The sequence below is a fragment of the Scyliorhinus torazame genome, chromosome 13 (assembly GCF_047496885.1).
Source record: "Scyliorhinus torazame isolate Kashiwa2021f chromosome 13, sScyTor2.1, whole genome shotgun sequence".
NCBI classification, from domain to species: Eukaryota; Metazoa; Chordata; class Chondrichthyes; order Carcharhiniformes; family Scyliorhinidae; genus Scyliorhinus; species Scyliorhinus torazame.
In genome coordinates this window covers 214561919-214589779 of record NC_092719.1, presented here as the reverse complement: position 1 = coordinate 214589779, position 27861 = coordinate 214561919, and the positions used below count along the sequence as shown (strand labels likewise).

General features: G+C 48.1%; 1 protein-coding gene across 1 annotated transcript in view; it reads right to left on the bottom strand.

Moving 5' to 3' along the window:
* podxl2 (podocalyxin-like 2) overlaps positions 1 to 27861 on the bottom strand; it is a 77384-nt gene that overhangs the window by 30933 nt on the left and 18590 nt on the right. The window contains exons 3-4 of the mRNA XM_072473043.1: positions 11722 to 12003; positions 8185 to 8807 (exon numbers count right to left, since the gene is read on the bottom strand). Coding sequence (XP_072329144.1) covers positions 8185 to 8807; positions 11722 to 12003 — 905 coding nt within the window. The remainder of the gene's footprint in view (positions 1 to 8184; positions 8808 to 11721; positions 12004 to 27861) is intronic.

Below are 27861 nucleotides of genomic sequence, written 5' to 3'. Positions count from 1 at the left end.
GTGGATTGGAAAAATGCTAACGAAACGCCCTTATTCAAAAAGAGAGGGAGGCAGAATGTGGGAAATTACAGGCCAGTTAGTTTAACATCTGTTGTTGGAAAATTATTAGAATCAATTATCAAGGATGTAATATCAGGACTTCCAGGTGCGGCGATGACCAGCTAAGTCGCACGTTTCGACAGCTCCCGGTGGAACGGACTTTGGGTCTCTTAATAAGAGCCCCAACGGCAATTTTAACGGCTAGAAGCACTGTGCGGTAAACCAGAAGGGAATCCCCCCTGGATACGGATGGAAAAAGGAGGGGAAAGTGACCAGATTGCAGTGGATCCTTTGGAGCAGCGGCAAGGAAGGCAAGCAAGAACCAAGATGGCGTCGGAAGGTGGCAGTTTAACATGGGGCCCTGAACAACAAGAGTTTTTGAAATGTTGCGTGGAAGAACTTAAAAAGGAAATGAAGAAGGAGCTGTTGGCCCCGATATTACAGGCGATCGAAGGGCTAAAGGAGGAACAAAAGACCCAGGAGCGGGAGCTTCGGGTCGTGAAGGCAAAGGCTGCCGAGAACGAGGACGATATACAGGGCCTGGTGGTGAAGACGGAAATGCATGAGGCACACCATAAACGATGTGTGGAAAGATTGGAGGTGCTGGAGAATAACGCGAGGAGGAATAATTTAAGGATTCTTGGTCTTCCTGAAGGGGCAGAAGGAGCGGACGTCGGGGCATATGTGAGCACGATGCTGCACTCGTTAATGGGAGCGGAGGCCCCGGCGGGTCAGCTGGAGGTGGAGGGAGCATACCAAGTGATGGCGCGAGGACCGAGAGCAGGAGAAATTCCTAGAGCCATAGTGGTGAGATTCCTCCGTTTTAAGGACAGAGAGATGGTCCTTAGATGGGCAAAGAAAACTCGGAGCAGTAGGTGGGAGAACGCGGTGATCCGCGTATATCAAGACTGGAGTGCGGAGGTGGCGAGAAGGAGGGCGAGCTTTAATCGGGCCAAGGCGGTGCTTCACAAAAAGAAGATAAAATTTGGAATGCTGCAACTGGCAAGACTGTGGATCACATATCGAGGGAGGCACCACTACTTTGAGACGGCGGATGAGGCGTGGACTTTTATCGTGGAAGAAAAATTGGAATAAGCGGGTTATTTTAAAAAAAAGAACGTTTGAAACAAAGTGGTGGGGCGAGTATGGGGGGCGAAGAGGGGGGAAAAAGGGGGGGAAAGATGAGTTTTATGTTATTAATCCTGCAATGCGGTAACTTTTCTCTCTTCCACAGGTGGTGGTGGAGGGAGGAAGGGAGGTGGAGGAGATGGGGCGTTGGCCATGGGGGGCGGGGCCAAAAGGGAAGCGCGGGCTTTGTTCCCGCGCTATGATAATCATGGCGGGAATAGGGAAGCAGGAAGGAGGGGGCGTCGCACGGTGCGAGCCGAGGTCACGGGGGGAAGCCGAGGTCGGCCAGAGTTTGCTGACTTCTGGGAGCAACATGGGGGGTGTAACTACGCTAGTGGGGGATCTAGCGGGGGGGGTGGGAGGGGGGAGTTACTGGGTTCCTGCTGCTGGGGAGAGGGGGGAGGCACCGCCTGGGGGGGGGACACAGCTGCGTGGGAACCGGGTGAGGAGCTGGAAAAAGGGGATGGCTAATCGACAAGGGGAGGGGTAAAAAGCCCCCCAACCCGGCTGATCACGTGGAATGTGAGAGGGCTGAACGGGCCGATAAAGAGGGCACGAGTACTCGCACACCTTAAGAAACTTAAGGCAGACGTGGTTATGTTACAGGAGACGCATTTGAAACTGATAGACCAGGTGAGACTACGCAAAGGATGGGTGGGGCAGGTGTTTCATTCGGGGCTAGATGCGAAAAACAGGGGGGTGGCTATATTAGTGGGGAAGCGGGTAATGTTTGAGGCAAAGACTATAGTGGCGGATAACGGGGGCAGATACGTGATGGTGAGTGGCAAATTACAGGGGGAGGCGGTGGTCTTGGTAAACGTATATGCTCCGAACTGGGATGATGCCAATTTTATGAGGCGCATGCTAGGACGCATCCCGGACCTAGAGGTGGGAAAGTTGGTAATGGGGGGAGATTTTAATACGGTGTTGGAACCAGGGCTGGATAGGTCGAAGTCCAGGACTGGAAGGAGGCCGGCTGCAGCCAAGGTGCTTAAAGATTTTATGGAGCAGATGGGAGGAGTAGACCCATGGAGATTTAGCAGACCTAGGAGTAAGGAGTTTTCGTTGTTCTCCTATGTCCACAAAGTTTATTCGCGAATAGACTTTTTTGTTTTGGGAAGGGCGTTGATCCCGAAGGTGAGGGGGACGGAGTATACGGCCATAGCTATTTCGGATCACGCTCCACATTGGGTAGACTTGGAGATAGGGGAGGAAACAGAAGGGCGCCCACCCTGGAGAATGGACATGGGACTAATGGCAGATGAGGGGGTGTGTCTGAGGGTGAGGGGGTGCATTGAAAAATACTTGGAACTCAATGATAACGGGGAGGTCCAGGTGGGAGTGGTCTGGGAGGCTCTGAAGGCAGTGGTTAGAGGGGAGCTGATATCAATAAGGGCACATAAAGGAAAGCAGGAGAGTAGGGAACGGGAGCGGTTGCTGCAAGAACCTCTGAGGGTGGACAGGCAATATGCGGAGGCACCGGAGGAGGGACTGTACAGGGAAAGGCAAAGGCTACATGTAGAATTTGACTTGCTGACTACGGGCACTGCAGAGGCACAATGGAGGAAGGCACAGGGTGTACAGTATGAATATGGGGAGAAGGCGAGCAGGTTGCTGGCACACCAATTGAGGAAAAGGGGAGCAGCGAGGGAAATAGGGGGAGTGAGGGATGAGGAAGGAGAGATAGAGCGGGGAGCGGAGAGAGTGAATGGAGTGTTCAAGGCATTCTATAAAAGATTATACGAAGCTCAGCTCCTGGATGGGAAGGAGAGAATGATGTGCTTCCTGGACTGGCTGGAATTTCCTAAGGTGGAGGAGCAGGAAAGGGTGGGACTGGGAGCACAGATCGAAATAGAGGAAGTAGTGAAAGGAATTAGGAGTATGCAGGCGGGGAAGGCTCCGGGACCGGATGGATTTCCAGTTGAATTTTATAGGAAATATGTGGACTTGCTTGCCCCGCTACTGATGAGAACCTTTAATGAGGCGAAGGAAAGGGGACAGCTGCCCCCGACTATGTCAGAGGCAACGATATCGCTTCTCCTAAAGAAGGAAAAAGACCCGCTGCAATGCGGGTCCAATAGACCTATTTCCCTCCTAAATCTAGACGCTAAGATTCTGGCCAAGGTAATGGCAATGAGGATAGAGGATTGTGTCCCGGGGGTAGTCCATGAGGACCAAACTGGGTTTGTGAAGGGGAGACAGCTGAATACGAATATACGGAGGCTGCTAGGGGTAATGATGATGCCCCCACCAGAGGGGGAAGCGGAGATAGTGGTGGCGATGGATGCCGAGAAAGCATTTGATAGAGTGGAGTGGGATTATTTGTGGGAGGTGTTGAGGAGAATGGATGGGGGATTTGGAACATGGCAAAGAGCAGGAGTAACACAATTGAGAGATCTGTTTGTAGATGGGACGTTTGCAAGTCTGGGAGCGCTGACCGAAAAACATGGGTTGCCCCAAGGGAATGCATTCCGGTATATGCAACTGAGGGCTTTTACGAGGCAACAGGTGAGGGAATTCCCGCAGCTCCCGACGCAGGAGGTGCAGGACAGAGTGATCTCAAAGACATGGGTGGGGGACGGTAAGGTGTCAGACATATATAGGGAGATGAGAGACGAGGGGGAGATTATGGTAGATGAGCTGAAAGGGAAATGGGAAGAAGAGCTGGGGGAGGAGATTGAGGAGGGGCTGTGGGCTGATGCCCTAAGTAGGGTAAACTCATCGTCCTCGTGTGCCAGGCTAAGCCTGATACAATTTAAGGTGTTACACAGGGCGCATATGACTGGAACACGGCTTAGCAAATTTTTTGGAAAATGCTCGAAAAGCCCAGCGAATGACACCCACATGTTCTGGTCATGTCCGGCACTACAGGGGTTTTGGGCGGGGGTGACAAAAGTGCTTTAGAAGGTAGTGGGGGTCCAGGTCGAACCAAGCTGGGGGTTGGCTATATTTGGGGTTGCAGAAGAGTCGGGAGTGCAGGGGGCGAGAGAGGCCGATGTTTTGGCCTTTGCGTCCCTAGTAGCCCGGCGCAGGATACTGTTGATGTGGAAGGAAGCCAAGCCCCCGGGGGTGGAGACCTGGATAAATGACATGGCAGGGTTTCTAAAGCTGGAACGAATTAAGTTCGTCCTAAGGGGATCGGCTCAAGGGTTCACCAGGCGGTGGCAACCGTTCGTCGAATACCTCACAGATAGAGGGAATGGAAAAGAAGAAGACAGCAGCAGCAGCCCGGCCCGGGGGTGGGGGGGGTGGGGGGGGGGGGTGGGGGGTGGGGTGGGGGGGGGTGGGGGAGGTGGAGAGGGAGGAACCAGAGGGATTCTCAGGGATGTTAATATACAAGTATAATATGTATAGGTTGTTGTTATAGATAATTGTACATTGGACTGTTAAAACATATTTTTGGAGAATATTTATCTGGGACAAGGCAGATGCCATTCAGTTTTGTTTTTGTTTATATATTATTTATTTCTTGTTTATAAAACTGGCCATTGTTATTTATATTGTTATACTACTGTGTAAAGGATACACAATGTACTGTTATGGTTGGCCAAAAATTTTCAATAAAATACATATATTTTTTTAAAAATGATGTAATATCAGGACATTTGTTAAGCCAAAGCGCCAGAGTCAACATGGTTTTATGATGAGCAAATCATGTTTGACTAATTTGCTGGAGTTCTTCGAAGATGTAACAAGCAAAGTGGATAATGGGGATGCGGTAGATGAAGTATACCTGGACTCATGGAAGGTGTTTGATAAGGTGCCGCACAGAAGGTTGATTCACAAAGTGAGATCACAAGGGATTAGGAGTAATTTATTAACTTGGATAGAAGACTGGCTGACGGACAGGAGACAGAGAGTCGGAATAAATGGGGCTTTTTCTGGGTGGCAAGATGTAACCAGTGGGGGGCCACAGGATTTGGTCCTTGGGCCCCAGCTATTTACAATCTATATTAACGACTTGGATACAGGGATAGAAGGTTCTAGAGCCAAATTTGCAGATGGCAAAAAAATAAGTGGAACAATAAGTTGCAATGTGGAAATAAGAACCTTACAAATGGATACAGATAGGTTCGGAGAGTGGGCCAAAATGTGGCAGATGGAGTTTAACGTGGATAAGTGTGAGGTCATGCATTTTGATCGAAAAAATGGGAAGGCAGCTTAATATCTAAATGGGGAGAGGCTTCGGGGAGCTGCGATGCAGAGGGATCTGGGTGTCCTCGTGCATGGGTCACAGAAAACGAGCATGCAGGTGCAGCAGGTAATGAAGACAGCAAATGGAATGTTGGCATTTACAGCAAAAGGAATTGAGTGTAAAGGGAAGGAAGTGTTGTTGCAATGATACGAGGCAGTGGTGAGACCGCACCTGGAGTATTGCGCACAGTTTTGGTCCCCTTATTTGAGGAAAGATGTAGTGGCATTGGAGGCAGTTCAGAGGAGGTTCACAGGTCAATTCCAGAGAGAGGGGCTTGTCGTATGAGGAGAGATTGAACAGTTTAGGCCTACACTCTCTGGAGTTGAGAAGAATGAGGGGAGATCTAATTGAGGTGTACAAGATGCTAAAAGGTCTGGATAAAGTAGACGTGGAGCTGGTGCTTCCTCTTGTGGGGCATTCTAGAACGAGAGGTCATAATCTTAGAATAAGAGGCAGCAAATTTCAAACAGATTTGAGGAAAAGCTACTTCTCCCAAAGGGTTGTGAATCTGTGGAATTCGCTACCCCAGAGTGCGGTGCATGCTGGGACAGGGGGTAAATATAAGGAGGAGTTAGACAGATTTTTAATTGGTAATGGGTTGAAGGGTTAAGGAGAACGGGCAGGACGGTGGAGTTGAGGCCAGGATGGGATCGGCCTTGATCACATTGAGGGTGTTAGGCTCGGGAGGCTAAATTGCCGACTTCCCCCTCCTAGGTCATGTGTTCGAGGGAGGAGATGCTCTGGCTGATTTCGCAATCCAGCTCTTGGCCTGTAACATTGTAGGGAGCAGATGAGGAACATATCAGCCATGATAGAATGGCGGAGCAGGCTCAATGGGCCGAATGGTCTAATTCTGCTCCTATATCTTATGAAACCTCTGCCTCGCCTGTGGAGCACCTTCCTGCCCTGGTGTCTGCCCCTGGCAAGGTTGACCTACTTTGAAAGCCCATCCAGGACCACCCTGGTACAGGCCTGAAGTTATAACTCCAGCTGGCAGAACTGGGAATAGGGGCAATGGAGTCTCTCGCTCAGTTTTAACTCCATTTCCCCATCCCAGGAGGGTTTGCTTTTCTGCCAAGTTGTGGGTTTCATGGGTTTAAAATCCTTCCACCCCAGTGCAGGTCTGAAAAGAAGGATTTTTCAGGGAATAGTGCGGCGGGGAGCGGTGGCATTGGCGGGATGGGTTTGACAGAGATAACCCTTTCAAAGAGCTGATGGCGGAATGGCCTGCGGTGGTGCTGCGTGATTCTTTGGTTCAATCCAGTGGACCGGACGGAGGCTACGAGCGGACTGCTTGCCAACGCGAGGCGGATGTCGGCTTTAAAGGTCTAGCACAAAATTAACCAGCCCGTCAACACAGCAGAGCTGACGGTGGTAACCATGGCGACAGCCTCGGCCTCCACTGGCCTGGAGCAAGTACTGTAGCAGGTGCCAGTGGTAGCGATCCAAATGAAGTATTTTTAAAAGTGGGTAATTAAATAACGGTGCAGCAACGCACGAGCAGGCCGACATCATGTAAATCGGAGCAAGTCGGAATGATGCCAGCTTGTCACCGCCAAAACAAGGAAGTCAATCAGAAAACAGGCCATCTCTGAAAGGCCCAGCTGTGGTCAGACGAGCCACAGCAGCCGGTTTTGATTACTGTCACAGCTTGTAACAGAGAGAGGGAGAAAAAAAAAAACCCTAAAAGCAAACACTGCATCTCAGAAGGACACTGGCTGTATTTGCGGCCTGCACATAAATAGACCTTTCAGGAAACGAAGGCCCTACTCATGATCACAAGTCGGGCGGGGATGTAGCCCAGTGTTGCCAACCCTCCTCCATTGCGCTCAAGTGACCAGGGATTGAAGGTCAATTTCCCGGGCATTCCCACAATTCAAAAAAACAGGGAGAAATATCTGGGGAAGGGGTGCTTCTAAAGGAATAGTGAATATTTTATTCATTTGCTTCAAACGTTCGTTAAGTAGAAAATAAATAATTGGAGGTTGGGGTCAAAAAGGGGGTTTGGCGGAGAGTCAAAAATCTTGGTAGCACAGTGGTTAGCACTGTTGCATCACAGCGCCAGGGTCCTGGGATCGATTCCCGGCTTGGGTCACTGTCTGTGTGGAGTCTGCACGTTCTCCCCGTGTCTGCGTGGGTTTCCTCCGGGTGCTCCGGTTTCCTCCCACAAGTCCCGAAAGACGTACTGTTCGGTGAATTGGACATTCTGAATTCTCCCTCAGTGTAGCCGAACAGGCGCCGGAGTGTGGTGACGAGGGGATTTTCACAGTAACCTCTTTCCAGTGTTAATGTAAGCCTACTTGTGACAAGAAAAATTATCATTAGAAGATTTACAAAGATTAGTTCCATAGATGGGGCAGTACAGTTGTACAGAGAGACCGGTGTTATTCTCCTGAAGAGCAGAAGGGAATGTTTGATAGAGACGTTCAAAATCACGCATAGGTTTGGTGGAACGAAGGATGGGAAACTGTTTACAGTCGCAGGAGGATCAGGCTTAACCAACGGCACCGGTTTGAGAAGAGTGTCCAAGGGGTCAGCGGGGTCCTTGAGCAGCAACATTGCTACACAGTGAGTTGAGATCTGCAATGTGCTGCCTGAAAAGACAATGGAAGCAAAGCCAATTACAACTTTCAAACAGGAATTGGATAAACACTTGAAAAGGACGAAGAAAAATGCAGGGCTATGGGGATGGAGCAGGCCCAGCCGGACTAACTGAACAGCTCTTTCAAAGAGCTAGCATGGGCACGATGGCCTGAATGGCCGCTAACTGTGCTGTAGGATTCGATGATGAAATGTGACGGTTTAGCATTAATGTTCATTACCTGTGTGGTGGCCCGAGTTTCCTCTCTGGCTGTGGTGGGTTTGGTACCACCGGAGCCCTGAGGATTCAACCCTGGCTCTTCCATCTTTGACGTTGCTTCCAGCGAATACAAGCGGTCCGGATCCGTCATGGTAAAGCCCGCCCCCTTCCCGCCAGTGATCGGAAGACCTTCAGAGGAGGCAGCATCGCTGCCTGTGGTGACCGTAGCAACTGCTCCGGTGAAGACCGTGTTGGCTGGAAGGAACTGGGGCAGTTGCGGTGAGGAGTAAGAGGTTCTGGGAGTACCCGAGGCTTCATATTCGGCTGGCGAGTTGGTGCCAGGCAGGCGATCATTCAATCCATCCCTTCGATTGCCAGAGTCGGATTCTGTTGTCGTGACGATGTCATTCAAACCGCCAAAGATGTCCCCCTGTGAGCTGACCGTGGCAAAGCCAGTGTTCATGAACATGGCACTAGTTAGTGACATGGCTGGTATTTCCTGCTCATCCCGCTGACCCGATGGCCTGGTCCCGATGCCTGGGGAAACCCATGCCTGTGGCAAGGAAGCGAATGCACCTGTTGCATCTGATTCGCCATTTACAGTTACGGGCAACAGTGCCGGAGTCACCAGAGAAGAACTGGCGCCTGAAACGAGATTAGACAACGCTTACATTGATTCTCATCGGAGGAGAAGCAGGCCATGCTTAAGCCAGCTCCTTGAAAGAGATATTCAATTAGTCCCAACCTCCAGGGTTGTCACAAGTAGGTTTACATTAACACTGCAATGAAGTTACCCTGAAAATCTCCTAGTCGCCACATTCCGGCCACTGTTCGGGTTCACAGAGGGAGAATTCAGAATGTCCAATTCACCTCGCAAGCACGTCTTTCAGGACTTGTCAGCTGAAATTGGAGCACCCGGAGGAAACCCACGCAGACACGGGGGGAACGTGCAGACTCCGCACAGACAGTGATCCAAGCCGGGAATCGAACCCGGGTCCCTGGTGCTGTGAAGCAACAGTGCTAACCACTGTGCTACCATATAAAAGTTTACAAAAATTTTTTTAATTAAGGAGCACTGTCTGAGGATCAAGGAAACCAAGTTCTTAAGCTCGAATTGGTCCAGCAGAGGTCCCAGTGTATAAATGTAGGTCAGTCCTTCATAATTGTAACTGGGCAGTTCAATGCTTTTCCTTGATTATAGCATTTACTTGTTGTGCTAAACAAAGAACAAAGAAAAGTACAGCACAGGAACAGGCCCTTCGGCCCTCCAAGCCGGTGCCAACCATGCTGCCCGACTAAACTACAATCTTCTACACTTCCTGGGTCCGTATCCCTCTATTCCCATCCTATTCATGTATTTGTCAAGATGCCCCTTAAATGTAACTATCGTCCCTGCTTCCACCACCTCCTCCGGCAGCGAGTTCCAGGCACCCACTACCCTCTGTGTAAACAAACTTGCCTCGTACATCTACTCTAAACCTTGCCCCTCGCACTTTAAACCTATGCCCCCTAGTAATTGACCCCTCTACCCTGGGGAAAAGCCTCTGACTATCCACTCTGCCTGTGTCCCTCATCATTTTGTAGACCTCGATCAGGTCGCCCCTCAACCTCCGTCGTTCCAGTGAGAACAAACCGAGTTTATTCAACCGCTCCTCATAGGGGCTCAGGTAAAGATTAGATTCAGGCCGGGTTGCTTTTTTTTTTTAAACGTAGCTTATCTGAGTGTTGCACAGAAACTAAAAGCCAGAGTAATGCAAATATGCTGCTTCCGCGATAGAGAGAGAATCTCGCAGGAACAATTTGATAAACTAAGGAATCTTCAGCCTCAAATAGAAACACTCCTGAGAGGTCAATGGAAGTAATCCTGAACCAAAACTATCTCATACACCAAGGCAGACACTTGGTGCACAATTCCTGAAGCCTGATCTGGGGGTCAGGAAACACTATTTTGCATAGGAAGTAGGGTTCCACATATCAGCCTGTCCACTATCTGGAAGGCTCAGGAAGGGTGTGCGATGGAATACTCTCCACCTACCTGGATGAGGCGCCTCCACCAACACTCGAGAGACACAACACACTCAGCCTGTTTCATTGGCACCCATCACCACAATAAACATGCACTCCCTCCTCGTCTTTCGTGTTCTGCATTCACAAGTGTCAATGATAACGGGTAGTTGGTTGAAAGTCTAGCGTTTTTATTATTTGCTCTGGGAATGTGGGCTTCACTGGATAGTGGGCCCATTAAAAAAAACATTCTTCATTTTCAACACCTCCTGACAAAACCCCCTTACCCTCCCCCACCCCTCAAGGCTGGAGCCGCATTGTCTGTTCTGGTTGGCCACATTCCTAGAGGTTTCATGACTAGACCTCTCACCTCTAACCACATTTCTTAAGACTCCTGCCATTGATACTCCCACACGTCAATCCTCACGGACCTCGCAGTCCAGTCCCTTCCTGTAAGGGGTCAGCAGCAGAATCATAACGAGGGGATTTTCACAGTAACCTCATTGCCGTGTTAATGGAAGCCTACTTGTGATATTAATAAAGATTATCATCTACCATATTTAATTTACTCAGCTCCTATTGACATTACCATTGCTGAATATCTGAATATTAACACCCTGGAAGTCATCAATGAGCAGAAAATCAACTGGCCTAACCACATAAACACTGTGGCTACAAGAGCAGGTCAGAGGTTGGGAATTTTGTGGTGAGTAACTCACCTCCTGAATCCCCAGAGCCTGTCCATCATCGACAAGGCACAAGTTAGGAGTGTAATGGAATACTCTCCACTTGCCTGGATGAGTGCAGCTCCAACAACATAAGATGTTTGACACCATTCAAGACAAAGCAGCCCCGCTCGATTGTCCCCACCATCCACCACCTTAAATATTCACTTCATCACCAACGTACAGTGGCAGCAGTGTGTACCGTCGACCATCTGCACATGAGCAATTCAGCAAAGTTCCTTTGACAGCATCTTCCAAACCCCCAACTTCTACCATTTAGAAGGACAGGGGCAGCAGACACATGGGAACATCACCACCTGGAAGTTCCCCTCTACTTCCTGACTTGGAAATAGATCAGCCTTTCCTTCACTGTCGCTGGGTCAAAATCCTGGAACTCCCTCCCTAACAGCACTCTGGGTGTACTTACACCACATGGACTGCAGCTGTCAAGAACATACATAGATCATACAAACAAGGAGAAGCCAGCCATTAAATAAGATCATGGGGATCTGATAGTAACCCTAAATCCGGATCCCACTTTCTCTGGATAATCTGTCACCCCCTTGAACGCCAGCGGATACAAGCCTAGCCGGTCAAACATTTCGTAATAAGACAACAAAGAAGGGTGCTCATCACCTTCTCAAGGGAAATTAGCGATGGGCTACAAATGGTGGCGCAGCCAACGATGCACACATCCCTAAAACAAATATTAAAAATGATAGTCTTTCAGTCACTGACCCATTCTCATGGTAAATGTGAATGCAGAATTTAAAAAACCACACACCTCCTCCCCGCCCCCCCTGGAATACTGATGTTACTTGCAGACAAACCTGCAGAAAGTCTTTGCTCTTCACGCATTCCCGAACTCCAGGATGGCTCAGAGGGTGAACCATTAAATTCTTCCTGAAAACTTTCCCCTGCCTGTGACGTTTCGACCACTGATCTGTCGGCCATCTCTTCCTCTGCCCATAATGCATCTGTTTCCACTTCCACTGATGCGAGGTCCAGGTTAGACACTGTGGTGACGTCCCTCTCTGGAGCAGCCATGAATGCGCCTGTGACCGTCTCCCCAGCCATTGCAAGAGCAAAGCATAATGAACCTAAACAGAAAACTGGGGTAAAATTCAATAAAATCAGCACCGGTTTTGGAATAGCCAACCAACCATATGAAATCTACGATCTCCTTCTACAGACACATGTACAATCTATCTTTTAATGGACTACCTAATCCATTCAACCATGTGGAATGATTCTTCATAGATCTTACCTGAACAACATCTTCTATCATGAAGAAACTGATCCCTCCGAACCTGCCCCACCCTTTTGATAAGAATGTGGTGGACTGCCTACATCAAGTCCACTTTGCTACCCGCTCTCTCCCTCACATTCCTCGATTCCCCAAGAGAGAAAAACTTCCCGATCCCAGTCTTGAATATGCGCAACAGTGAACCATCCATATTCCTCTGGGAAATGATTGTACCCCTTTATCCAGGTTCCCCAGACATGAGCAACAACAACCTTTCAGTGCCTATCCTGTCAAGCCCCTCCAGAATCCTGCATCCTTCAGAGACTATTTCCTCGGGTGGATGTAGCTGTTACAAGGGGGGCATAACTATAAGATTCAGGGTGGGAGATATAGGAGGGATGTCCGAGGTAGGTTCTTTACTCAGAGAGTGGTTAGGGTGTGGAATGGACTGCCTGCTGTGATAGTGGAGTCGGACACTTTAGAAACTTTCAAGCGGTTATTGGATAGGCCATGGAACACACCAGAATGACAGGGAGTGGGATAGCTTGATCTTGGTTTCGGACAATGCTCGGCACAACATCGAGGGCCGAACGGCCTGTTCTGTGCTGGACTGTTCTATGTCTCAATGAGATCAATTAGGGCCGGGATTGTTCGCCCTACGTCGGGACCCATTGCAGTCGCGATGGAAAATCCAGCGAAGACGACAAAAGTCCATTGACTTTTGGGTGGGAATTTCCAGTCCCGCCAATGGTCTTATTTTTTTAAACCTCCGAACATACAGACACAATTTACTCAGCCACTCATCATAAGACAAATCCCTCATCTCTCCTCAAGTCCTCTGCAATCAGGCAAATGGCCAGCATGCCCCTAAATAACATAATCCACAATGCAGAAGGAGGCCATTTGACCCATCAAGTCTGCACTGACCATCTGAAAGAGTATCCTATCCAGACTCAATCCCCAGCCTTATCCATGTAACCTGTACACCTTTGGACACTATGGGGCAATTTAGCAAGGCCAATCCCCCTAGCCTGCACATCTTTGGACTGTGGGAGGAAACCGGAGCATCCGGAGGAAACCCACGCAGACACGGGAAGAACGTGTCGACTCCGCACAGACAGTGACCCAAGGCCGGAATTGAACCCAAGGCCCTGGCACTGTGAGACAGCAGTGGTAACCACTGTGCCATCGTGTCGTCCTGCACCACATCCCTTGCTGGTCACAATACTTGCACAAGCTCAATTGCTCAGAAAATATCATATTCTAATCAACAGTCAAAATAGAAAAGGGGCTTCAGGAGATAAAATTAACCTGTGTGTGCTCAAGGCAAGACTGAGAGCTGGGCATTTTATTACGAACTGGAAACTTCCAATTTACCCATTCATTTTGAAATAGAATATTTTTTTTAAACCGGTGTGAAACTTGCAAATGTTGATGTCCAAAGAGACTTAGATGTGCTTGCACAAGGAACGCAGAAAGTTAGCATGGGAAGCACGGTGGCAGAGGGTGCCGATCATTGAGGACTGAGATGGAGAGAAACAACTTCACTCAAAGGGTTGTGAATTCTCTACCTCAGATGGGTGTAGATTCTCCATCATTGGACACAGCTAAGACTGGGGTAGAGAGATTTCTGGGGGCTGGATTCTCTGTCCCGCCGGACCGGTTTTCTGGTGCGGCACCCCCTCCCCCGCCGGCAGCGGGATTCTCTATCTCGGCAGGCGGCCAATGGGGGGCACCCCCACGCCGTCGGGAAATCCGCGGGCGTGAGTTCGCTGCCGGCGAAACAGAGGATCCCGCCCACGGAGAATCCAGCCCTTGGTCTCAGGGAATTAAGGAGATGTGGGAGAGGGTAACTGACGTTCAAGCTCAGCCATTATCATTCTAAATGACCGAGCAGGCTCGACCGGCCCTCTGATCTACTCCAATTCCAATTTGTCCGTTCCCATGTTCTAACCCTTTGGCAAAACATTTCACCGGTTTCAGCTGAACCTTTTAAGCCCCAAATCTATCAGATTTCTTCAGTTATGAACAAGTTCGGTGCAGCAGGTTTATTTTCGCAAATTAAGTGTTCTCTCAAAGTAAATAGAAACCAAATGAGTTTGTTTGTTAATCGTTGAAGACTGACTACTCTGTTGGTCGGTGTTCCTGGCTCAACGAAGAGTGCAGGGGGATGGTTGCCAGGGGCAACACTTGGCCAAGTGTGGCATCAAGGAGTCCTAGCAAAACTGAAGTCAGTGGTGTCATGTGAGAGTACCTTTAAGAAATGGGTCTTTATAAATGGGTGTGTATATAAATATCTGTAGTGAGAGTACCTTTAAGAAATGGCTGTTTACCACTGCAGTGATGTCAGAGAGTGGGTGGAGCTGAGCTGTCTGTCAGCTTTTTACTTTTGTTTTTGAGCAGGCTGCAGGGTGTGTTTTAGTTTCGTTTTCAGAGCTGCAGTCACAGCCAGAAGGTGTATTAGAGTCTCTCTCTGTAATCTAAAGACTGTAAATCGATCCTGGTGATTTAAAACTAATAACAGTAGTGACTTTAACCTGATGTGCTTCTGGTAAAAGGTGTTTTAAGTCTTATGGATGTTAAAAGGAAAGCGTAAAGGATTACTTAGTGTTGTATTTGAATTAATTGTTGCTAAGATGTTCACTGTATGTTTTAAAAAGGTTAACTTGAGTTCATAGAATAAACATTGTTTTGCTTTTAAAAATACTTTTCCCATTTCTGATGTACCACACCTGTAGAGTGGGCCGTGTGCTCCCCATACCACAATCTAGTAAAGGCTATGGGTCAGGTGAACTCCATGATACACTTTGGGGTTCTCTAAACCCTGGCCCATAACAGTGGGAATCAGGGGGAACCTCTTAATAATAATAATCTTTATTGTCACAAGTAGGCTTACATTAACACTGCAATGAGGTTACTGTGAAAAGCCCCTAGTCGCCACTTTCCGGTGCTTTTTCGGGTACACGGAGAATTCAGAATGTCCAAATTACCTCACAGCACATCTTTCGGGACTTGTGGGAGGAAATTCGGAGGAAACCCACGCAGATACAGGGAGGACGTACAGACTCCGCACAGACAGTGGCCCAAGCTGGGAAGCCATAGTGCTAACCACTGTGCTACCGTGCTGCCCTCATAGCTGGCACAAAGGAAGGTTGGTGTGCTGGTTGGAGGTCAATCATCTCAGTTCCAGGACATCACTGTAGGAGTTCCTCAGGGTAGTGTCCGAGGCCCAACCATCATCAGCTGTTTCATCAATGGCTTTCCTTCCATCAGAATTTCAGAAGTGGGGATGTCCGCAGATGTCTGCACAATGCTCAGCACCATTCGCGACTCTTCAGATAATGAAGCCGTCCGTGTCCAAATGCAGCAAGGCCTGGACAATATCCAGACTTGGGCTGACTAGTGGCAAGTTACATTTGCACCAAGGAGGTGCAATAACTATCTACAACAAGAGAGAATCTAACCAAGGTCCCTTTAAATTCAATCGCATTGCCATCACTGAATCCCTCACTATCAGCAACCCGGGAGTTACCAATGACCAGAAACTGAACTGTACCAGCCACATTAATACTGTGGCTACAATAATAGGTAGAGACCAGGAATCCTGCGGCGAGTAACTCATTTCCTGACTCCCCAAAGCCTGTCCACCATCTACAAGGCACAAGTCAGGAGTGTAATGGAATACTCTCCACTTGCCTGGATGAGTGCAGCTCCAATAACACTCAAAAAGCTTGACACCATCCAGGACAAAACAGCCCTGCTTGATCGGCATCCCTTCCACAAACATTCACTCCCTCCACCACCGACGCACAGTAGCAGCCGTGTGTACCATCTATAAGATACACTGCAGGAACGCACCAAGGTTCCTTCGACAGCACCTTCCTTAGTTGGACAAGGGCACCAGACACATGGAAACATCACCATCTGGAGGTTACCCTCCAGGCCACACACTACTCTGACTTAGAAATATATCACTGGTCCTTCAATGTCACTGGGTCAAAATCTTGGACTTCCTCCCCAACAGCAGTCTGGGTTTGCCTACACCACACGGACTGCAGTGGTTCAAGAAGGCAGCTCACCACCACCTTCTAGGGCAATTAGGAATGGGCAAAGAATTCTGGCCTAACCAGCAACGTTCACACCCCAAGGACAAATTTAAAATCCCAGAAAGCACACAGAGAGCCACTATCGACTTACTATAGTGACGTTTAGTCCACTTGACAGAGATTTACATAAAACGTATGGAAAAACAGGCCATTTGACCCAACTGGTGTTTGTGAGCCTCCTCCTATCCGACGCCATCTCACCACAGCTGCATTCCCTCCTACCCCCGACTCCCTCACAAGCTCATCTGCCTTCCACTTCAATGCAACAACGTTATTCTCTCCTGTGGTATCCAGCTCCTGTTCCCATCGCTCTTTTTCCTAATTTTTTCTTTGGATAAATTAGTGATTATCTTATATGTATGGATCTGATTTTTTACTCCCCGCCCCCGCCCCCGCCCCCCCCCCCCCCACCAACATCTGGAAACATCTGCTCTGCCTCGACACAAATGTATAAGAATATAATATTTAAGGATAAATCAAAATTATAACCGCCTCTTTCCACTCTTCTGCGTCCAACACGAGGCATTCAGTTCTACAGGCAAGAAGGTTCTCATTCTGCTTTATGGCGAGTTAAGTGGCTTTGGCTGCTGTGGTACAATTGGTCTTAGAGCTCTGAGCAATTCAGGTGGGTGGGGGTGGACAGGGGCAGAGGGAATAAAATAACTAAATGGCGAAACCAGCCCCCAGTCATATCCTGCTGGAAAGCATGCGAGTGGGAATCGAGCAGGGACACAGGATCTTGTGCATCTCACCCGAGGGGACAGACGGGGGCCCGGGGGGCATCGCATCCAAAAAGCTGTACCTCTGACTGGACAGCACCAACCTCAGCACTCCACCAGGAAAGTTGGGCTTGGCTGCGGTGGAATTGGATGGGAATTCTATGAGCAATGTGCCCGTTGTTTCCCGGGATGGACTCCCACGATGAGTCCATCAGCTGGACTGACGCACCGAAGAGCAAGGTACAATTTAGCTTCTGTAGCCTTGGAACCAAAATCAAGACAACTTTTGGAGCAGAAGGGGAGAAAGGACGAACTTGCATTTATATAGCGCCTTTCACAACCGGGTGACAGCTGCATCCAAAGTACAACTTTTGAAGCATAGTCGCTGTTGTGATATAGGAAATGCAGCAGCTATTTGAGCACAGCAAGCTCCCACAAACAGCAACATAATAATGCCCAGATACCTTTCAGTGGCGTTGTTTGAAGGATAAAATTGGAGAAACTCCCCCGTCCTTTTCTTCAACTAGTGTCCTATGACCGTAAACATCTCCTCCGAGGGGATGGACAGGGCCTGGAAAAGGCAGTACCTCTGACGGGGCAGCACTGCCAGTGTCAGGCAAGATTTTTGTGTCGAAGTTTTTGGAGTGGGATGTGAACCCACACTCCGCTGACTCAGAGGCGCCCACTCAGCTGATATCAAACTGTCAATGAAAAACCTAAAGAAAAAAAATATTATTTTTTTCTGAGGTGCACAGATAGGCTGTGGAACTGCAGTGTGTGGGTAGAATCCTACGATATGGGCAAGCTGAAAGGTCAATTCAATATGCCAGCCTGTTTTGTTTGCCTGCACATGAGTAACGCTGTGGGTGGTTGAGAATCGCATAGAGAGGGCACAAGGTATGGTGCCAACAAACATCTTCTCTGCAACGCAGCTGCAGGGAGGAGCCTTCACCGACTGCTTCCTCAAATGGCCAACTTTAATCCACAAAAACAGGGCTCGAATAAAAATGTGCCAAAGTGGAAGATTCAAAGTGTAAAACAGACAGACCAATAAAGAGTTATCTTGGCCGCATCTTGATTTGCCTTCTCTCATGGGTAATTAAAGGGACAGTCCCACAGTTCTCAGAGCTAAGTGAAGGGGCATTGCTGCGCTTTTCATGGGGATAATTAAAAACACAGTGCAACACTACTCATGGGTAATTGAAAAGGGCAGTGTCATACTTTGCCTGGTGTCTTGGGCTCATTCCCAAGATATGTCAGACTCACGATTTAGTTCATCCGAAGTATATTCCAGGTTGTGGATGCAGATACATTAATGGCGTGCAAAAGACATCTTGACAAATACATGGATAGGATCGGTATAGAGGGATACAGCACTAGGAAATGCTGAGGGTTTTGGCCAAGTGTGGTATCATGACCGGTACAGGCTTGGAGGGCCAAAAGGCCTGTTGCTGTGCTGTATTGTTCTTTTGACTTTTAAGTGACGTTTTAAGGGGCATCTTGACAAATACATGAATAGGATGGGAATAGAGGGATATGGACCCCGGAAGTGCCGAAGATTTTAGTTTAGACGGGCAGCATGGTCGGCAGAGGCTTGGAGGGCTGAGGGCCTGTTCCTGTGCTGTACTTTTCTTTGTTCTTTGTTCTGACTGACATTGAGCAATAGTTTGAGCTGTGAGCTCAAGAAGCCTCTGCTGTGTTTCAAAACATAAGCATTCTTATATAATATACACATATATATTTGAATTTCAAATACATCACAGTTAATTCACAATTTGTACCAAACATCAATTAAGCCAACAAGAATCCAACTCCCTTCTCCAGGTCTTCTGAAATTCAGATAACCTGGAGAAGGCACACAGCTGCCAATCTAGAGAAATTTACAGCAATTAGCCTCTCACTGACCCCGTGGGGAGTAGCTAAGCAGTGCCCTTAATGGGATAGGCCATGTTACAGTTAAACTGAGCTCAGGCCATGGAGTAACATAGAACATCCAGTGCAGAAGGGGGCCATATGGCCCATCGAGTCTGCACTGACCCACTTAAGCCCTCACTTCCACCCTATCCCCTTACCCAATAACCCCCCTAACCTTTTTTGGTCACTAAGGGCAATTTATCATGGCCAATCCACCTAACCTGCACGCCCTTGGACTGTGGGAGGAAACCGGAGCACCCGGAGGAAACCCACACAGACACGGGGAGAACGTGCAGACCCCGCACGGACAGTGACCCAGCAGGGAATCGAACATGGGACCTTGGCGCTGTGAAGCCACAGTGCTATCCACTTGTGCTACCATAACTGCCAACAAACAAACAGGAAATCAGCTACTGCCTTCCAATCTCATAAATAGGACAGAATGCAATTAAGAATGTAAGAGTTAGGAGCTGGGTTGGCCATTTGGCTCTTCAAGCCTGTCGCTCAATTTAACAAAATCCTGGCTGATCTTCCACCTCAACTCCACCTTCCTGCACTGTACCTATATCCCTTAAAAACCAAAGGTCTTATCAAGTCCGTCTTAAAAATGCTCAGCAATTGAGCATCCACAGCTCTCAATGGTAGACAAGACCTTGAGTGAAGAAGTGTATTTTTTTTTAATGAAATAAAATCTGTTGAGTTGATTATATCCACGAGAACATTGACTTTGGATGATATCTGGTCCCGGCATCTCTCCAGGTTTCATTTACGTTGACTTCAAAATCCAAATGTCCATTGTCTTCAAAGTAAGAATTATTTTCACTGGCTGTTGATTGCAAAGCATTGAGAATAAGGGAGCAGAAAAAGAGCACGGTTGTCAGCGTCATGTGAGTATACCTCCTGGTTAGTCTCATCTACCCTCATACTCTTTCCCGTGGGGTCTACAAACTGTTGTTCTTTGCCAAGATTCCCCAAGTCTCACAAGGATGTGAGCTGGGGATCCACCAGTGTTGATCAAAAAATTAGATGACACTGTTTCCCGGCCTTTTGGCCAAGATCAAGCCCGAGAATGCCTTCTCTAGTCTGCATGGTCTGTTGTGGAGACCGTGAATTAGCTTCAACTTGAATTTTTTTTTGGAGAAAACAATGAGACGGATAATGATAAGGGTTTACCCTGTCACTCTGTGCATTGGCTTGGTAACTTTAAGGATGGGATTTTAAAAAATGATGGGTGGAATTTCATGTATTAAAATTTGCTGATGGTACATAGATAGTCAACTTTGGAAGTAGTGTAGATAGGAACATAACATTTCAACGGTATTAATAGTTCAGTGATGGGCAGAAAAGGGAGTCCAAAATGTAGCAGGCAATTGAAGAGTTAAACAGACTGAAGGAAAATACTGTTAGCCCCGTTAGGGATATGCCCACACCTGGCTGAATCACATTCAGATTTAAACTTGTTAGGGAATGCATAAGGTGATTCAGCCGAGATCCATTGTCTTTCGGGACATTCCTGCATAACCAGCAATTATCCTATACAGAGTCGGCTCATCCATTTGTCCATCGATTGGAGGTAGTTGCATATGAATGGCATAACCCTGGGCTTTTGCATAAAGGGGAGTGGGCAATCAAAGTGCAACTACAGTCGGTTAAAGTCTGGACATTCCAGAGGAGGACCATTGTTTGAAGGGCTGGGCGAAGCTTAGAGAGAGAGAAGGATGTGAACAGCCATGAGAAAAGTCATGAAATCTGCTCCAAAAAGAAGGCTGTAGAGATCACCCAGAGAGGTCATGAAGGAAGCTGTTCCAGATTACAGACTTTTAAAAAGAGTTTGAAAAATGAAATGAAAATTGCTTATTGCCACAAGTAGGCTTCAATGAAGTTACTGTGAAAAGCCCCTAGTCGCCACATTCCGGCGCCTGTTCGGGGAGGCTGTTACGGGAATTGAACCGTGCTGCTGGCCTGCCTTGGTCTGCTTTCAAAGCCAGCGATTTAGCCCTGTGCTAAACAGCCCCTGCTGATTTACTGCAGAGAATTGCTTCATAAAAAAAAAGAATCATCTTTGCCTGTCTATGTAAGTGGAAAGAGAGCTGTTTGTTATTTAGAGTGATGTTTAATGCGAACTGATTGCGTTAAGTTCAGAGACTGCTTGTAATCTGTTAGTGTTAGAGCTGTGAAGTACAAGTTTAAAATGTTGTTTTGTTTTAATAAAGGCTTGTGTATAAAATAACCAAGCACTGTTTCATATATTATCATTCCCGGAACTAATCAATCTTTCTGCACACTTTCCGTGCCTGGTTCAGTGTCTTAGACATTGTTGAGGGCTGACTAGGCATCTGTAACAGGGTGTACAGTGTAAATTTACCAGAATGAATCGAGGACTCCAAGGATTGAATTAGGAGAGAGATTATGCAAACTAGGATTAAATTCTCTGAAGTTTGAGGGTGAAGTGATGATTTAATCCAGCTTTTCAACACATTAATGACAGTGGATAGAGAAAAACTATTTCTGCTGGTTGGGGAATCCAGGCCCAGGAAACATCATCTAAGAATAAGAGCCAGACTTTTCAGGAGCGAAATTAGGACTCACTTCTACAGACAAAAGGGGGAAGGAAGTTTGGAACTCTCTTCCACAAACGGCAAATATAAAATTTCAAACTGAGGTCGATAGATTTTTGTTAACCAAACAAATTATGGGATAGAACATAACAGTACAGAAGGAGGCCATTCGGCCCATCGAGTCTGCACCAACCCACTTAAGCCCTCACTTCCACCCTATCCCCATAACCCATCCTAACCTTTTTGGTCACTATGGGCAATTTATCATGGCCAATCCACCTAACCTGCACGTCTTTGGACTGTGGGAGGAAACCGGAGACACGGGGAGAACGTGCAGACTCCGCACAGATAGTGACCCAGCGGGGAATCGAACCTGGGACCCTGGTGCTGTGAAGCCACAGTGCTAGCCACATGTGCTACCGTGCTGCCCTGATGTGAAGGCGGGTGTATGGAGTTATGTCGCAGATCAGCCATGATCTCATCAAGTAGTGGAACAGACTCGAGGGGCTGAATGGTCCACCTCGGTTCCTATTATGGTGACCTATCAGGCCTAGTTCTGAACCCGAATAAAGTTGGATATCCTAAATTAATGAATTGGACACTTCAAATTAAACTACAGTCAGCTCCAGCAAATGGCCTGCTGGGAATTCGGACTTGGCCAAGTTCGAATATACAGAGCTTAGACATGGTGCCTGGACATGTCTGGACATACCCTGCCAATCGCCCATCAAGAGATCCTCGCACCCTAATGATATGCAACGGTGTACTGTCCGCAGCCTAGATTGAGTCTAGGCACCCCGGTGTTCCCGCCGTCACCTTATTTGGCCAAGTGTACGTGCAGGCCACACTATCGAAAATGGAAACATGGGGCGGGCCGAAGTGTCCTGTCAGCAGGTCATCAACCGGACCATTGGGTGCCGGTACCCCCTCCCGAGGCCTCAGTGGCAGGAGGCCAGGGAAAGTGGCAAAAGGCGCGAAGGAAAAGGAGATAAAAATAGACAATTGGGGCACATCGGGAGCGAAGACCCGACGTGGGAGGTGACCTTGGCCACCTGAAGAACTGACCACCAGGACCAGGAAGGAAGGAAGAAGCTGCCAGCGAGACTCACCTTGGTGACGATGGACCAGAGGAACTCCAGAATCGGACCCATCCTTCACTCAGACCATCTTTGCGGGTAGTATAACTGAATCTCGGGTGTTTCCTGTATATATATATTTGGGTTAATTTTCAGATTAACTTTGTTTAATAAATTGGGTGGCACGGTGGCACAGTGGTTAGCACTGCTGCCTCACGGCGCTGAGGACCCGGGTTCAGTCCCGGCCCTGGGTCACTGTCCGTGTGGAGTTTGCACATTCTCCCCGTGTCTGCGTGGGTCTCACCCCCACAACCCAAAGATGTGCAGGTTAGGCGATAGGCCATGTTAAATTGCCCCTTAATTGGAAAAAAATAATTAGGTACTCTAAATTTATTTTAAAAAGAAACTTTGTTTAATAAAGATTGTTGAACTCGTACTTGCGTTTGCCCTTTTTACTTCACGCTATTGAAAGACACCTAGGTAAAAACCTTTTGAGTAAGTACACTGTCAAAAGTATTTGAATTGGGCAGATGCAACACTATGTTTCTGTAAAAATAAAACAGCTGCCACTCAAATGAAAGGTTACTCGAGTTCGCTGGTGAGGGGGTTGTCAATAGTTTACCTCAGCGTCAACAGTGGCCTGTGGATTAAGTCTTTGCTTAGACCAGGCTAAGATTCTCAGCCTAATCCATGGCATCACAGTTGTCTGGAACTGGCAGCACTGAAGTGCTGTTGTACTGGATCGAACAATGAAAGACTGGCCTCTTTGTGGTTGGTACAGACTTTGTTTCCCCAAGTCACTTAGCATTTGAGAAGGATTGAAAGAAAAACAGAATCACATCATCCTCAACATTTTCCTTTGGTGAATGTACTGAATTGACCCGACTTTTTTCTCCCAAATTCCCGGTCAGCCTCCCTCAGTATTGCAGGTTTAACTCTTTATATCGAGCCTTCAGGATTTTTTTTTTTTTTAAAGTGTGTGCAGTGATCACCAAGTCAGGCAATAACTTCCAATGTGGCTAAATGGAGTTCTCGGAGTCATCCGCTGAATTTTCAGGGGCAGTTTTCAGTGAGTCATTGGGCGCAATCGTGCGGCCTCATCTGGCCCGGCTTGGTGACGCGACAAGGCCGTTAAATCTCGCGAGAGACAGGATCAAAAGCCACCTGATACCACCTGGGAGACATCACCATGGCGCTGTTAAGCACTGGCACAAACATGGACCAGGTGTAACAGCACTTGTGGGCGGGGGGGGGGGGGGGGGGGGATTCCCAGGCAATCGGAGGCCCCTGGGTGGTCAGGTTCTGGGCAGGGTGGTACCCTGGCACTCCTGATGCCACCTGGGCACCTTGACACTGCCAGCATGGCACCTCAGCACTGCCAGGGTGCACAGGTGGAACTGGCATGGGCACTGCCAATGGTGCTAGGCTGGTGGGTGCCCAGGTGGCATCAGGAGTGCCAGGGTACCACCCTGCCCAGGGTGTACCCTGGCACTCCTGATGCCACCCTGCCCAGGGAGGGACCCCCCCCCCCCCGCCCCACCCCCATTCCATTCCTGCTGCCACAGGGCTTCTCCTGTTATTCCTTAGCAAGGTGGTCTCAGCCATACAGGCTGGCGTGATGGGAAACGAACAGTAAGTAGATTGTCAAGGCCCTTGTGTAACGGTAGGTTTGAGTGATGTAGACCTTCTCCAGGAGATTTCTTGTTGCAATCCTCCTCCTTATGTGAGGAGGGGGAGGCGAGATGTTGCTCGGGACTGGGAGCTGAGTTGTCTAGGAGGGTACCCGAGATGATACATATCGTCGTGTTGAGGCTTTAGCTCAGTTGGCTGGATGGCTGGTTTGTGATGTGGAGCGAGGCCAGCAGCGCGGGTTCAATTCCTCCACCGGCTGAGGTTGCTCACGAAGGCCCGGCCTTCTCAACCTTGCCCCTCGCCTGAGGTGTGCTGACCCTCAGGTTAAATCACCACCGGCCAGCTCTCCCCCTCAAAAGGGGAAAGCAGTCTCTGGTGATCGGGGACTGTGGTGACTTAGTTTTCACAGGAGTGATTTATCACACACAATTTGAAACCGAGCATTATATGTTAGGACAGTTGATCAAAAGCTTGGTCAAAGAGATAGGTCTTAAGGAACATTCTTAAAGCTTTAAGCGGAGAAGTCTAAGGGGGAGATTTCAGAGCTTAAAAAAAATGTTTTTAAAATTGTTTATTGTCACAAGTAGGCTTCAAATGAAGTTACTGTGAAAAGCCCCTAGTCGCCACATTCCGGCGCCTGTTCGGGGAGGCTGATACTTAGTGACCTCGGCAGCTGAAAATGTGGTTGCCAGTGGTGCAGTGATTAATATAGGGGATGTGCAAAAAGCCAGGATTGGAGAAGCACAGAAATCTCGGAGGATTGTAGGGCTGGAGATGGTCATGGATGAGGCCATGGAGTGACTTGAAGAAAAGGATGAGAATTTTAAAAATGAGCGCTGCCTGACTGGAGGCAATAGCCCAAACTTTCATGGTGTTCAGTCACACTGTCCTTAATAATAGATTCTGGCAATTTCCTGACAAAAGATGTTAGGCTAACTGGTCTATAATTATTCGGTTTTGCTCTTAACTCTTTCTGATGTAACACAGTGACATGTGTAATCTTCCAATCGAAAAGAAACGATACCCAAATTAAAATGTGGTTTCCTTTTTCTGTCTTCCTTTCTTTTCCCTCTCTCTCTCTCTCTCTCTGCGTATCAGCCCCTCTCTCCAATTTGTATTATTCTCGCTCTCCCTCCCTCAGTTTCTAGAGTGTAACTATCTTTACATTCTGCAATAAAGTAAATAACGGGACGTAACAAGCAGGAGTCAGGCAATGCATTTTAGTTGATGCATGACTACCTGAGCTACTGCGCATGCACGAGCATGCAGCTACAAGGACTGTTTCTCGCCTCAGCTACCCAAAGTGGGAGGTTTGAGATCACTGGAGAAAGGGCTTGGACACTGAACAACATTGGGGTCTCCTGATGGTGGAACCATTTGCCAAGACTTTCCTGCTCACCCACCCACAATGACTGTGAGAGAAAAAACATACGAAGAAAAGTCATAGGGGCATGAAAAAAAAAATAGTACCCTTTTCCCCTCATTTTCTTTGAACAGGGTAGTTTACTAGTTATAAAAAATATATAGGTGGTGGAAAAGGCTGTTTGACCAGGTGGGAGGTTCAAGTTAAGTTAGGGGGAGGCAGTGGTGAAGTGGTATTGTCGCTGGACTAGTAATGCAGAGACTCAGTGTCATGCTCTTGGACCAGGGTTCAAATCCCGCCACGGCAGATGGTGAAATTTGAATTCAATTTTAAAAAAAAAATGGAATCAAAAGTCTAATGATGACCTTGAAGCCATTGTCGATTGTCGTGAAAACCCAACTGGTTCACTAATGTCCTTTAGGGACATTACCTTGTCTGGCCTACTTGTGACACCAGACCCACACCAATGTTGTTGACTCTTAAATGCCCTGAGGGATGTTGGCCCTGCCAGCGACACCCACATCCCATAAACAATTTTTTTTTTTTTTTTTTTATAAAAGGTCAGGTGATGAAAATGAGAGTTGCAATGAGGAGAGGGGTGGGAGAAATCATTTGCTCTTCGAAGGCGGAGTGTGACAAAACTCAGGCGAATGTGGGCTGTCTGAATGATTCCATTCTAATGCGGGCGACATGGACCAGATCCCATCATCGGTCTCTTCTAATATCTAAAAGAGACTAACTGGAAGAGGCACGTTGCCTGGGGTGTTAAATTAAACAGCTGGTCTTATTTGTCTGCAATTCAGAAAAGTGATTTTGTGCTGGAGATGTTATGAGCATGGAGGTGATTAAAAATACACTTGTTCTTTTTAATCATGGGCATGTACAATTCCCATAGTGTCCCTGGATTGATCCTGATCCTCAGTTCTGGATCAAAGATGCCAACGTTATAGGATTTCCTTCAATTTTAGTTATGTGGAGGGTTTAAGCAATTTTTATCCAACTTCAGTCATGTGGAGAGATTGGACAGACCAGGGTTAATCATCTTGGAGAAGAGAAGATTAAGAGATGTAAGAGGGATAATGAGAATTTGATCAAGTTTTGAGCCATCTGACCTAATATCACTTTATATGGTTTAGTGTCTAATTTTGCCTTGTAATGCTCCTATTAAGGGGCAGCACGGTAGCATTGTGGATAGCACAATTGCTTCACAGCTCCAGGGTCCCAGGTTCGATCCCGGCTTGGGTCACTGTCTGTGCGGAGTCTGCACATCCTCCCCGTGTGTGCGTGGGTTTGTTCCGGGTGCTCCGGTTTCCTCCCACAGTCCAAAGATGTGCAGGTTAGGTGGATTGGCCATGGTAAACTGCCCTTAGTGTCCAAAATTGCCCTTAGTGTTGGGTAGGATTACTGGGTTATGAGGATAGGGTGGAGGTGTTGACCTTGGGTAGGGTGCTCTTTCCAAGGGCCGGTGCAGACTCGATGGGCCAAATGGACTCCTTCTGCACTGTAAATTCTATGATTAAATACCTTGGGACCTTTCGCTATCTTAAAGGCATTATATAAATATACACTGTTGTTGTAACATGGGAAAATCTAACAGCCAATTAGTGTACAGCAAGATCCCAGAAAGTGCAAAGCGATAGTGGTCAGAAAGTTTGTTCCAGTCAAGAAAAATATCGGCTTGGGCAACATAGAAAATCCCTCTGCTTCAACAGCTGTGCGAGAGGCCAGACAGGCCCTCTGTTTAACATCTCAACCCAACATTGGCACCTCCAACTGCGCAGCACTCCCTCAGTGCTGTGCGGGAACTGTTAGCATAGATTTTTTACACTCGGGTTTCTGGAGTGGGGTTTGAAACAACAAAACTCGGATGCAGAAGGGACAGCATTACCCACCGAGCCATGCCTGGCACTTAATTGCGGCCTCTGCTGTGGAATGATAAGCCACTTGTGGAAAGAGAACAGGGCTACACAACGGCAGAAATCGAATCCTTGTCAGATTGGAGAGCAACTCTTTTGCCACGTCGCAGTTTCCTCACAAATGGGAACTTTGGGCTGGATTCTCTGGTCGCCGATGCCGAAAGCACATTCGGTGATCGGCTGGAGAATCAGAGTTCCCGACCAAATCTCCGGGAACGTCGCGCCACGTATCGACAGCCTCAGGACATTGCCCAAGGCCCGCTCCCCGATGCTCCGCCCCCCCCCTACCGGCCGAGTTCCCGACGGCGCGGACACGTGTGGTCTCATCCGTGGGAACTCGGCCGGTCGGGGGCGGACTCAGGCCAGCGCTGCCACAGTCGGGGGAGGGCCAATCCGAGGGCAGTGGGGGACTTCATCGGGGGCTGGGGGCACTGTGGGGG